The sequence below is a fragment of the Miniopterus natalensis genome, chromosome 4, assembly GCF_054644295.1.
Source record: "Miniopterus natalensis isolate mMinNat1 chromosome 4, mMinNat1.hap1, whole genome shotgun sequence".
Lineage (NCBI taxonomy): Eukaryota > Metazoa > Chordata > Mammalia > Chiroptera > Miniopteridae > Miniopterus > Miniopterus natalensis.
In genome coordinates, this window is record NC_142084.1 from 93,361,601 (window position 1) to 93,374,418 (window position 12,818).

The 12,818-nt window shown below is 53.6% G+C and overlaps 1 protein-coding gene across 3 annotated transcripts in view; it reads left to right on the plus strand.

The window, feature by feature from the left end:
- The first annotated feature begins 1,127 nt into the window (after nucleotides 1-1,127).
- The window catches only part of KCNIP1 (potassium voltage-gated channel interacting protein 1), a 239,921-nt gene continuing 228,230 nt past the window's right edge, over nucleotides 1,128-12,818 (plus strand). For all 3 annotated transcript variants that reach the window (XM_087816106.1, XM_087816108.1, XM_016217082.2), the window contains exon 1: nucleotides 1,128-1,215. In XM_087816106.1, coding sequence (XP_087672232.1) covers nucleotides 1,128-1,215 — 88 coding nt within the window. The remainder of the gene's footprint in view (nucleotides 1,216-12,818) is intronic.

Below are 12,818 nucleotides of genomic sequence, written 5' to 3' on the forward strand. Positions count from 1 at the left end.
CAAGCTGATGGGGAGGAGAGCACGACTTAGTTCAGCTGCCGGAGGATTTCATGCCTGCTGTGGCCATGTAGCCACAGTGCGTTGGCCCACGGTGCCCATGAAGACTTTTAGAAACACCAAGGAAAATAACGCCCTGTGCGGAGGGTGGGATGAGATGTCCTCGGGGGTCCCCGGCAGCCCTCACTGTCTGTGGAACTGAACAGCAGCCGGACTTTTTATTAAGCCAGAGTTGGACTTCACGTTTGCGCACTGCCTTACGGTTTTACTCTAAGAGGATTGTCCTGTAGTGAAATTGTGTGAATTGTGGACATTCCCCTGTGGCCCCTCTGAGGACTGCTTTCGCCAGCCTCTCCTACCCCAGGAGAGCGCACAGACTCCTCCCTGCTCTGCGGGGGTGGAAGCTGAGTGGGAGCAGCTGACTCAGAGTGGGGGCACCTGGAGCAGGGAGGCGGCCAGAGGCAGGACGAAGCCCCTGCTGCAGGTGCTGCCCCCTCAGTCCCACTTCCCTGCGACGCGAGCCAGGCCACTCAGAGGCTGCCCGCAAACTTTCCACTCGGTGCCCAGCAGCCGCTCTGTGCTCTGCGGGGAGTTCTCCCAGATCCTGACCAAGGCACGGAAAATTGATCTATTAGATTAACCAGGGAGGAAAGAGCAGGAGAGCCAGCCGGGAGGCTGCAGAATGGAGTGTTTCTGCGTAGCAGTCCCCTCCCTTCTGACTGGAGTATTAATTGCTACATTACCACTGCCATGTAAGAAAGACAGTCGGCACAGCCTGGGAGAGCCGCAGCTCCTCCCTCCCCGCTCCGCTCCGCTCCGCTCTCCTCCGCGGTTCCCTCGGAGCGCCCTGTGCCCTGGCAGCGCTGTCCCAGCCCTGGCATCCCCAGGTCCTCCTGTGGGCAGGACTCGAGTGGAGGGAAGGACAGAGGGAGGCAGCAGACAGCGTGCCGTGCGGGCTCTCTGGATGCAGAAGCCGGACTCGCTGCAGAGGCAGCTGAGCTGTTCCAGGAGCTCCCGGGGTGCGTCCATCCCTCGGGGTTCGCCCAGGCAGGCTCCAGGTTCAGGGGCTGGCAGAGTGGCAGCCTTCCCTTCTGGCCACTGACAGCAGAGCCTGCCTTCGCTCTGCCACCATGAGCGGCTGCTCCAAACGATGCAAGCTCGGGTTTGTGAAATTTGCCCAGACCATCTTTAAGCTCATCACCGGGACCCTCAGCAAAGGTAGGAAGCCTGGCCTCAACTCTCCTTTTCTGTCTCGATGGGATCTGCCTGGTCAGGGTGTCTCGGTGTCTCTGGCTGGCCGGTGTGGCCGTTCTAGTGTTCCCGGGTCCCTGCGGGGGCCGGGAGAGACCAGTGGCTGAGATTTGGGGTTGCTGACAACCTGGGTCCTGGCTCTGAGCAGGCAGGCACCCGGCCAGGGAGCTCAGCCGGCTCTGATTGCCCGGAACTTTGGAGATGGATTTGGTGGTGTGCGGCGCATTGGCTGCAGGCGGGCAGAGGGAGAGAACCCCTCCTGGAGCCCAGAGCCGCTTAGCGTGACTAGAGTTTCAAGAAGTTATCCGCGGGGTGTCGTGTGTGTTGATAAGAGAGACTTGATGCGGTGGCCCTGAGCAGCTCTGTGGAACAGGACCGCTTGTGGGGCCAACGGGAGGTGGCAGCGGGCCACCATCCTGCGTGCGCCGGGGGCTGTGGGGTCCCTCAGCTCTGGCGCCCACGTTCCAGGAGCCTTCTCGTGGGGTTCCAGGGCGCTGCGTTTTGGGAGCATCATTCTGGTTTCTTGGACCCCTGCCCCTCCACATCTCCTGTCTGTGTTGACATCTGTCCTCTCTCCCTCTCTAAGAACTGGGGTGGCAGGCCGTCTGTGGGCTAACCCCCCCTGCAGCCCAGAAAGGGCGGCTGTGGACTGAAGCTAGGACTGCGGACCGCGTGTCTGCGCTCAGCCCCGGGGCAGGGGGGAGGCTGACTTCTCGGCTGCCCCTGCCTCTGGAGCCCCATCTTACTCTCTGACCAGGGAGGGTGAGGCACTCGGGGAGACTCTGGCAAACTTTCTGATGCGGCTTCGCTGGTTGAAACAATCTCTTTAAATATTCACACCCTGGTTCAGGAGGCGAGGCTTTGAGGGGATGCATTGGAAGCAGGAGGCAAGGGATTCAGGGAAGGAGGGAGTCCCACAAACCTTGATCAGGATTTTAAAACGTGAAGATGAGCGAAGAGAAAGGCCCTGTGTGGCAGCCCCAATGACATGGCTCAGTCCCTGGCTGCCCAGCGGGTCTGACTGAGAGAGGGTGGAGGGGGGTGGGGGGGAGGATGGTGAGATTTTGCTTCTCTCCTTTCTCAGGCCCTTTGGTCGCTCCTGTTCTGTCCCCACTTCACCTCTGAAATCAGGCACTCCTCCTCCTCCAGGAAGCCCAGGTGGACTGAATGCCCAAGGCTGAGGGTCAGCTGCCTCCAGAATTATTGGGGGGCCTGAGTAGGATGGACTGAGGTGAGGAGGAGAGGGCAGAGGGAAGGCAGCTATTAACTGCGGCAGCACCAAAGAAGGTCTTTCTTTCCGCCTCAGGAGGGGCATGTTTGCTAAAGGCTGCCTTCCCCGCTGGACTTCCTGCCGTGCAGTCCTCTGACAAATTTAGGGTTTTCCCCTTGCGCCCCCAGCACCAAGATCTCGGTGAGGGCTAATGGACTGTGCCTGACTCATCCTATGCCTGTCTCTGCTTCCCAGAAGTTCAGCAGGATGAGCTTGGGTCGGAGTTAGGAAACCTAGAGCTCAACTCTGGCTTTGCTCCCCAGGCAAGCTACAGCCTCTTTGAGCCTCAGTTTCCTCATATGTAAAATGTGTCCATTACCTTCTGCCTGTCAGCCTCCCAGCACTGTGGTGAGGATCCAGGAAGCTGAGACCGGGATCCCTTTATGTTATGGAGTGTGTTGCAGGGACCAGATGTTGAGGGAGTGGTCAGGGACTGAGATGGGCCTGGGTCTGGAGAGGGTTCCCCAGGGCCATCCCCTCTACTGGGCCAGGGTCAGAAGCTCCTTAACTTAGCCACTGCAGGTGGGTCTGTGCACCCCAGGCAGCACCTGAGGGGGCGAGAGATCACAGAGGGACGTTCTGTAGCAGGAGGGGTGAATGTGAGAAAGTGAGAGGGGCGTGTGTGTGTGCGTGTGTGTGTGTGAAAAAGAGAGGAAGAGAGACTGAGAGAAAGGAGAGTTGGCTATCTGCATTCATGAGAATGAAGGCCTTGTCTTCTGCATATTTGCCTGCAATCATTTGCTCAGTGTTATCACCTACTCTTTTGTGTAGTCATTAATAGACACGGGACACGTGGACAAACAAGACGCAAGCCCTCCATCTGGAAATGTGCAGTTGTGTGGGGGCACAGCGGGAGAACACAAATACCGCCTGGACTTGACACTGAGGGAGGCATGGGGGCCACAGGGCCAGGGAAGGGAAGCCTGGGGTAGACCTGGAGCCCCTGTAGCAGTGGCACCTACGCTGAGGGAGTGTCAGCCTCTGTAGGGGATCAGCCAGCGGATCAGGACAGCCCTGTGTCCTCTCAGAATCCCAGACACAAGGATCCACCTGGTATGGAAAGTGCTCCATGGGAACCAGCCCCGGGGACCTGGCCTTTCCCTGACCTGCGTCAGCCCTGAGTTTTCTGTAGCTGAGGCTCAGGGAGGTGGCCCACAGCAGATGCCAGGACAGAATCGTGTCTCCTGCCCCACAGAGAGCACCAAGTGTTTCCACAGCCTGGCTCTGCGCCAGGCATGCGCCAGGAAGCTGGTGTTCTTCGCAGCCCAGGTGTTTGCTAAATATTTGCTAAATAAATGGCTGTGGGAGCAGGGCCAGGCCTGGAGCAGGTGAGCAGAGGGTTGTCAAATGTATAGACCGGCCCTGGGTAGGTTTAGATTAGGCTCTGTGTGAACATATTAATTTGCTTAATGATTTGGGGGGTTAATTTGTTTTCACTTATCCATTCTTCATTGCACTGAGTCCTGCGATTGCAGTAATCCACCCCTTAAAGGGATTTTCTGTGTCCCTTTCAGGACTGAGGAACGTAAAGGTTCTGTAGGACCAGGTACCTCCTGCTGGTCCTGGGGACAACGTATTTTTTCTTAGCTACCTTCAGAATACTTGGGGAGCAGGGAGAGCCCAAGACCCCCACCCCGTCCTGCCTGTCCCTGGACCTTGTCTGCCTCCCCTTGAAGCCAGCAATCCCCTTTCCTGTGCGTTCAAGCTGCCCCATGGCCCAGAATTCTCAAAGGTGCCCTTTTCAGAAGTGAGCTGATAAGGTTCTTCTGCTCACACATCCCCTTGACCTCTTCTTTCAGGAACAGGCTTGCTAAAGGCTGCCTTCCCTGCTGGGCTTAAGCTCTCTGAGGGCAGGGACTCCATGCGCTTCACACGTCACTGTAGCTGGAGCTCTTGTCTCGTGCCCAACCAGAGTAGACGCTTCACCAGCCGTGTTGAATGAATAGAGCAGCACTGCCTGGCACAGATGCCAGCCAGAGCCCTGAGATGAGGCTGAAGCCAGAGCTTTCGAGGACGCACCGTGCAGCCCCTATCCTGGCTGCCCAGCAAATGCACTCTGAACTCTGTCCGAGCGCAGCCCGAGGGTGAGCCTCCAGCCGGACCATTCCCGTGGACCTGTGCCTGAGCTTTCTTCCTGCCTCGGGAGGGGCATCCACTGTGGGTGGGGTCTGCCACCCCCACTCCTGCCCCCTCAGCTCTACTTTGATTTCTTTTACGTACTGGGTTTCTCCATATTTAAAGAAAGAGTTTCTCTTGCTTAAGAAAAAGTTTACAAACCAGCAATGCAGTAGAAAGGGCAGTGGGTGCCAGACTGGCACATCCTGGGTCCTCGGCACACTGGCTGGGCTGCCTCGTGCTGGGTCCCTCACCTCTCTGGCCTCGATTACCTGAACTCTCAAATGGAATCATAACGTCCTCCTCACAGTGTTAACCGACTATGTATATGCAGCTCCCTGCATAGCAAGTGCTGGGGAGACCTTTGGTGCGTCCACAGTTAATAGCTGATACTCTCAGGGCTGTGAGCACCTTGGGCCTGGACTCCTCACGCACTGCTGGTTTCTTTAGCACCAGGCACAGACTCAAGAAGACTTCTCTAGTTTCGAGAACATTCCCTGCTTTCCATCTCCTGCATTTGCTTCCCTGAGGCCCCACGCAGTGCTGAGATAACATTTGCTCCATTCCCCTACACCTGATTACCTTATTAGGACTTAGGAGCATGACTCCAGAGCCAGCCCCCTTTCCCCCCTTTCATTGAGCAGAAGCTCAGCTCCTGACTTAGATGCCCAGTTAAACTGGGGGTCTGGGGAACCCGCCCCTTCCTGTGCAGCCAGCTCCCCCACCCCTCACAGAGGCCGCAGGGCTGCTGATGTACAGCCTCCACTCTGGCCAGGGAGGTTCCAGCCCATTTCCTCTTGCACTTTGGGGACCCATCTGTCACCCCAGGCAGAGATTGCAAAGCCAAAGCAAGCAAGAGGGAGGAATCCAGTCCAGAAGAGCTTCTAGCATCGTCCTGGCCACCCATGTGGCTGCAGGGTGGGGAGGCAGTGTGGGGGCTGACCTTATAAGATTTATCTGGAGGACAGTGCCTTGGAGCCCAACTCCCCCCTCCCACCCAGACCCAGGTCCTTTCTCTCTCTGTGTGAGGCAGGACCTCAGCTTCTGACCCATCAGAGACACGCTGTTCCTCTTGCCTCCTTCTCAACTGCTATTCAGTATCCTCAAGAAACTGACTTTAAACTTGGGGACAGGCTTGAGTCCCAACTCTGTCTGGTGTCTACGGGCTGTGTGAGCTTGGGGGAGTTATACAACCTCCCCAAGCCAAGCTTCCTCACTTTTATTTGTAGATAATAACATGATAAACTGCACAAGGTTGTGTTTTAATTTAATGAGGATAATACAAGTAACAGGCTGGCGGCTATCGGGTGACCTTGCACTTGGAAGGAGCTGATGGTGAGGCCCTCCTTGAACACGATGCATTAGGAGCCTCTGTGTCGCCTCAGTCCCGACCCTGGAAGTAGGCGCTGTAATCACCATTTTAACAGATAAGGAAGCTGAACTTTAAGCCAGGTGGCCCAGCTGGCAGAACTGGAACTAGAACCCAGGTCCTCTGTGGCCGAGACTAGGTATGTGCCTCTTCACTCCATGGGGCTGTGGAGATGGCCCTGCGGACACTGCTTCCCACCTTGGTGCCAGCAGAGACTGCCCAGCTTCCCACTAATTGTGTAGGTGGGTTTGTCAAGAGCTGTTGTGTCATCTGACTCACTTTAGGGCAGCCACCTGTCCTGCAAAGGACTGGAACAAATTCCATAATGTGGCATGGCCTGGGTTAAGGAATAGGTTTTATGGGAAGAGGGGACATACCACAGGTCAAGGTTGTCAAGACAGCCACTTGCAAGCTCACAGCTCAGATAGGTGCGCTGGGGCCACAGCACCTACTAGATGCTGCGTGCGTTCTGCACCCACGAGGGACCCTCTCCCTCCGCTTTCCCTTCTTATGGGGCAAGTGTGAGAGGAAAAACACAAGATTCTGGGTGCCAGGAAGTCTGGAAGTGAAACACTGACTGTTTACTAGAATTCCCTGGGAAAGCGACCGCCCTGACACTGGGGACCTTGGGACCTATATGATGTGACAGTGTCAGCTGCCAAAAGAGGATGCCCTGTGTCCCAGGAGAAGCGTGCACTTCACTTTGTAGGGGGAAGTGAGACTCTCCGCCACCCCAGGTCCCCTGGCTCGCTGTCCTGGCAGTGCAGGCGAGCACTGGGCTTGTGTTAGGACAGCCCCGCTATCGGGTTGCTACCGGAACATCTTCATGTTCCTGCCTTGTCGTAGGCAGAAACCTTGGTCACTGAGGGCCTGGTCCATGCCTGCCTCTCCATCCAAGGCCAGAGCCACCGGGGGGCGATGTGCTGGCCTCGGCTCTCAGTGGTGAGTAGCCCTGATTCCAGCCCACAGGTCTCTCATCCTTGCCCTGCTGCAGCAGGCCCATCATTCCCTCATCCATTTCGCTGGCCAGGTGCTCTCTAGGGTCCCCGTAGTCCCATGGCAGAGGGGAGAGAGGAAGGTGAGGCCTCCCCACCTGCCAAGGCTCTCCTCCCTGGGGCCACCGGGCCTCTCCTCCGCATAACCCCGATACCAGGCAGGAAGAATTTGTTCGGGCTGCTCATCCTGGCGGCGCTGCACAGACATCCTATTAACTTCAGGACCACGGGGGAGCCGCTAGTCTGTTCCAAATTAAAAGTAGCTGGAAATGGGCCTCTCTGTCGCAGGAGAGCACCGTGGGCTGTGGTACCAAGACACAGGGCGGAGTGGATCAAGCCATGTCTGAATCAGCCTTTAGAGGCCCGGAGGGCCCTGGCCATGCCAGTATGACCCTCAGAACTCATAGGGTAACAGAATCTCCCAGGCCACAGACTTTCCCCAGGTCACCTCTCTCCCCAGGTCCCACATCCCTTTACGGAGGTGGCTGTGTGGTGTAACCAGGGAAAGCAGCAAGATGCAGGGAAAGAAAGCACAGCTCTGGAGCCAGACCACCCTGGGTTCAACTCCTGCCACTTGCTGGCAGGATCGCCTTAGATGAGCCATTCTCCATCTTGTGTCTGTGTCCTCTCCTGGAAAATGGGGCCAGTAATTCCCGACACACGGGGCCACCCGGAGTCAGAGGGAGATGGTGCCTGTGACACTCAGTACCCAGTACATAGCAGCTGTCCTGTAAAAGCAATGTCCCACCCTTCTCATCTTCTCACACGATTCAGCCTTGGACTGGTCGCCAGGAGGAAGGAGGCAGAGCTGAGAGAAACAGGCTCCGGGCCAAGTCTCCTCCTTGCCCTTTTCTAGAAGTCCTGTTCTTCCAAAGCTGCGCCCACTCCCATGCTCAGTCACTCTCAATTATAGGCTCTGAAATTGAGACCTTGTCAACAGCTGAAACTACTCTTTGTGTTTAGTGGTTTATTTATTTATTGGCCATCCTCCCCGCCCCCACGAGAAGCTGAGCTCTACGTAGCGCTCATTGTGTGGGGCTTGCTTTTGGTGCCTCGAGCACCCATTGCATGTTGAATAAGTGATAAGTAAAAGCTTTCTTTGCTCAGCAACATCAGGTCATGGAACTAGAGTCCCTCTTTGAGGCCTGGTCTTTGCCAGGCTAGTTCGGAGGTCTCCCACTCCCCATTCCTTGTTCTGAATTTCTGTGCTGGAATTTGACAGAAGCAACCAGCCAGGATGACCTTGGGAGGCAGAGAGCTCTAGTTAACCCCACTGACAGATGGGAAGACCCGAGCCTCAGAAAGGGAACCTGGTTCCGAGTCACCCAAGCAGCAGGGGACAGAACCAGAACCCGAAGCCGGGCCGTGGGTCTCCAAGGTCCACTTTACCCTCCACATCACACAGCCTCCATTTCTGAAACTCAGATCCAGGACAGCATGCCATGAAGACAAGCATTCCTTCCCAGTCTGGCTAAGAGGTGACATGCTAGTTTCAGAAATCCAGGTTTCAAGGCCTCCGTTCTGACTGAAGCAGCACAATTCTGGAGAATTCCCTGGAGACCTGAGCCGTCCAATCTACATCCAAAACCATTATCCACAGGTTACCCTTTCCGGTCAAACAAAACACATGGAGAGCAGGCCCACCAGCCAGGACTGCAGGGAGGGAAAGAAAGGACTCACACCCAGCAAGCATTCCCGTTGTAATTCCAGTCTGGCCAATTTTCACTTCTTGCTAGAACTGGGCCGGAGTCCGGGAGGGAGATGTGAATCTCGGAGGCCGGGGTTAGCCTACCCCAATTTTCTGTCTGTAATCTTTTGATTAACCCTGTGCCAGTTTGGGTGGCATTTTTCAAACCATCTGCACTTGGCAGGCAGAGCCGAGCCCAGACTTGCTGCTCACTATCTGCAAACGTCAGCTGGGAACCTGCTGTCACTTGGAGCCTGGGATGTTCCTAAGCTATGAGGCATGTTGGACTGCAGAATGCTCCTGGCATCCTTGTACTGATTAACCCTTTCTGTGCCTTACCAGTCCAGAAACAGCAGCCTGTTGTTCCAAAATGAACAGGCACCATATGACGAATAATCATTGCCACCACTCACTGAGTGCTACTCATTTGCAAGCACCCCTACATTCAATCCAGCCATAGCCCTGTGTGTTGCCTACTCTTACTATTCCCACCCCAAATCCAGGAGAGGTTGAATGACTCGCTTAAGGTCACAAAGCCAAGGAGCACTCTCTGTCAAATCCCTCAGCACCATCACCCCCCATTATGGACTGAATTATGTCCCCCCCAACTCACATGCTGAAGCCCTAACCCCCGATGTGACTGTATTTGGAGATAAGACCTTAAAAGAGGTCATTAAGGTTAAGTGAGGTCATAGGGTGGTGTCTGTATAAGAAGAGGAAGGGACCCCAGGAGAGCACACACACAGAGAAAAGGCCACATGAGGACTCAGCAAGAATAACACAGTGGCCATCACCAAGCAGAGAAGCCTGACCAGAAACCAACTCTGCCAGCACCGTGACCTTGGACTTCCAGCCTCCAGAATCATGAGAAAGCAGATGTCTGTTTAAGTCACCCAGTCTGGAGTATTTTGCTATGGCAGCCCTAGGAAAGTAACACATGCCTACAGAAACCCACTCTATGCAGACCACCAGAATGCACACAAAGACTTTTATTCAGGGGTGTTCACCATGGAATTATGCTATAATAGTGAAAACTGGAGACGATCTTTAAATGTCAGTGGAAACATAGTGGGTGAAATAAACTTTGGTTCACCTGTCTAATGGAGTAGTATTCAACCTTTGAAAAATACTCCAAGGACTCCTTAATGACATGCAGAAATGCCAGTGACAAGATAGTTGGTGGAAACGCAGGAAACAAAGGAGTTTGTAACAATGAGGTTCCAACCTGTGAGTGGGTGTGTGCATAGAAAAGGCAAAACAGAAAAGAAAGAAACTGAAAGATTAGCATGCGCTTCAGTTGAGGTTAAGGGTTATCACTTGCCGAATACACAGCTTCAGTGTTTTTAATTCTTCTCAATGCCTTCAGTAAAAGTTGTGCTTTCACTGTCACCATATCACAGCCTGTCCTGTCCATGTCAGCGCACACCCAGACTGCTGGGCCCGGTCCTCACAGCCTCAGCCCACGTCCTGCTCCTGTCTCCCGCTCCTGTGTGCACGCTCCCCTCCAGCCAAGCCCATGTCCATGTGGCTTCTAAACCAGCCTTGTGTTTGAAGTCCCTGAGCCTAACTCTCCAATGGTTCAGACACACCACACACACACACACACACACACACACACACACAGATGTAGGCTCTGCTATGAAATGACCTTAGTTCAAATACCAGTTATGCAGCCTATTAATTGGGCAGTAACGACTGTAGGCAGGTTACTTACCTTCTAGGCCTCAGTTTGTTCATCAGTAAAAAAAGCTAATGAGAATCATAACATATTTCATCCCTACAGCTGCCTGGAGGGTGGAATGAATGTGTGTGAAGGGCTTGGCTAGGAGTCTGGCACACCTAAGATCATTGTGATCTATCGATATAGTGTTGAATAGGGAAATCCAATTCTTTGCCATGAAGTTACTTATAATACTCTCCACCCCCCTACGCTACCCAGCCCTGGATGACTAAGTAAAGTGCTGTGACTTAGGGTCTGTTGCTCACGTATTCTCTTTCTGCCATTGGCCAGGGAGCGGCTAGAGTGCAGTGCCAGGTCCTACCAGTGTCCACGTCTCCAGGTTCTGGCACAGGGCCTGGCATAGAGAAGGCAACTGGTAAGCACACAAAACCCAAAATGAGAAACTTGAAGGGTTCAAGTTGTGCTTTAAAGAAAGTTCTCATCAGATACAAGCTCGTCATTTTGCTGATGTGGCCTCTCTATTGCCACGGGCTTCCTGAGATGAAGCATCACCTTGATGAACTAGCTGTGGACATAGGCATCCTACAGTCGGTGCTGACATGCAATTTAAATTCCAATTAAGCCTCATTTCTGGGCCGAGAGACCTGCGCGCCTCGCACTAGGAGGATCATTCTGGCCAGACCTATTGTTGTCAGTGCAGATGGTTCTCCTATGAAGTTCACCCTCAAGGAAACCGGTCCTTTGACCCTTGGATGGTTCAGCCAGGCGGGGATGTGGCCCCTCTGGGCAGGTACTGCTTTTCCTCAGGAACTAAGTTTATGCAAGTAGCTTCAAGAAAGTTCAGAGTAAAATCAGCCTGTCTAACAGCCTGTCTGCAGCAGGAATTTTTAAAGAGGGAATCCAGCTAGAAACTGAGAGGGAGAGAGGCCAGAGGCTCACAGGAAAGAGAAGTGGGAAGTTGCTGGTAAGAAGAAAGGGGCAGTAGGAAGTTCTCTGAGCTCAGAGAAAAATTTGGATGATCCGAGGAAGGAGACAAGCTTGCTCAGAAAGAACGAATGTTTGTGGAGCATCTTTAAGTACCAGACACTGTGCTTTGAGCTTCACATTCTTTATAGTATCGAATCATCTCAAGCGTCCTATGAAACAAATGACGGTACATTGATTTGCCAGTCGAGGAAACTGAGACTCGAAGAAACTAAGTAAACTGCCCAAGGTCATTGGCAAGCCAGATTCCAACTCCTGCTTCTCTGAGCTTTCCTCTCTGCAGGTTTCCTGTCCAAGGAAAATACAAACACATAGTTTAGGGCCACAAGAATAAGATCAGACTAAGCTGACACTTACCTTCCAAAAAATGTGAGAAGGAGAAAAAAAGCCTTTAAAAAATGTTCTGAGAGTCACGATAACTGCTGGCTGAGTCAGCGTGAGGCAAATGACCTGATGGTGGGACAAACACCCGCTTCTATATGGGTTTATTCCCACCTTCCCCACAGGAGTGGGATCTGGGAACTGGGCACAATGGTCCAGCAAGGCTCAGAGGCTCGCATGGGGTCTGGAGCTCCTCAGAGAGCTCTGGCTGCTCCAGATTGGTAAGGGTCTGGCTTGTGGCTCAGGGAATTTCAATTCCCAGGGTTGGAAAGAACCAGCAGAGCGGGCATATAAGATGGTGTTTCAAGATACATGTATATAGATGTTTCTAGGAAGATAACTTGTATGGTCAACAGAGTCAGAGAAAAATTACTTAGAGACCAAGAAGGTGTCACATGGCTCAGTTTTTATTAATGATAGTGGAAGATTCTAAAGCTATATGTAAAATGAGCATTCTGTCAACTCCTGGACAAATTCTAGAGCAGACTATTAAACCAATAGTTTGGGAACACTTGGAAAAGAAAGCAGGGGGGACCGAGAAGGGTGGGGTCCCTAAGAATCATGTCAGACAGCCTCTGTTCTGTTCTGCTTTTTAATAGTGACCAGTTCAGGCACTGCTGTGGCCATGGCGTGCCTGGGTGCGTGCAGGCGTTTGATGGCCGTGGGCTGTGATCATGGAGTCAGGCGCATGTAGCTGGCACATGGCCCTGTATGTCTTGGCAGTGCCCACATCAGAACCTTTACAGGGCTTCTGCGGACACTTATGTTTGGGCCTCACCCACATCTGTTGACCCTTCAGAGGCCCAGCCCTGGGGAGCCACCTGAGAGCCTGCGCTCTGTGGGAAGGTGTATGGATGCTTCCAGCAGGCTCTCAGCACTAACCTGCCCTGCTTGGCATTTTGCATATTCGACATGGGGCAGAGACAAGGGGCAGGAAGCACACTGGTTAGAGAGGAGAGCCTGAAACTATGACATCCAGATAGGGATCCCCACTTTGCTCTTTACTAACTTCTGACCTGTCATAAGTTAAATTCACCCGTGCATCTTGCCTGGTCTGTAAAGTGGAGATAGTAACCAAAAGGATATCA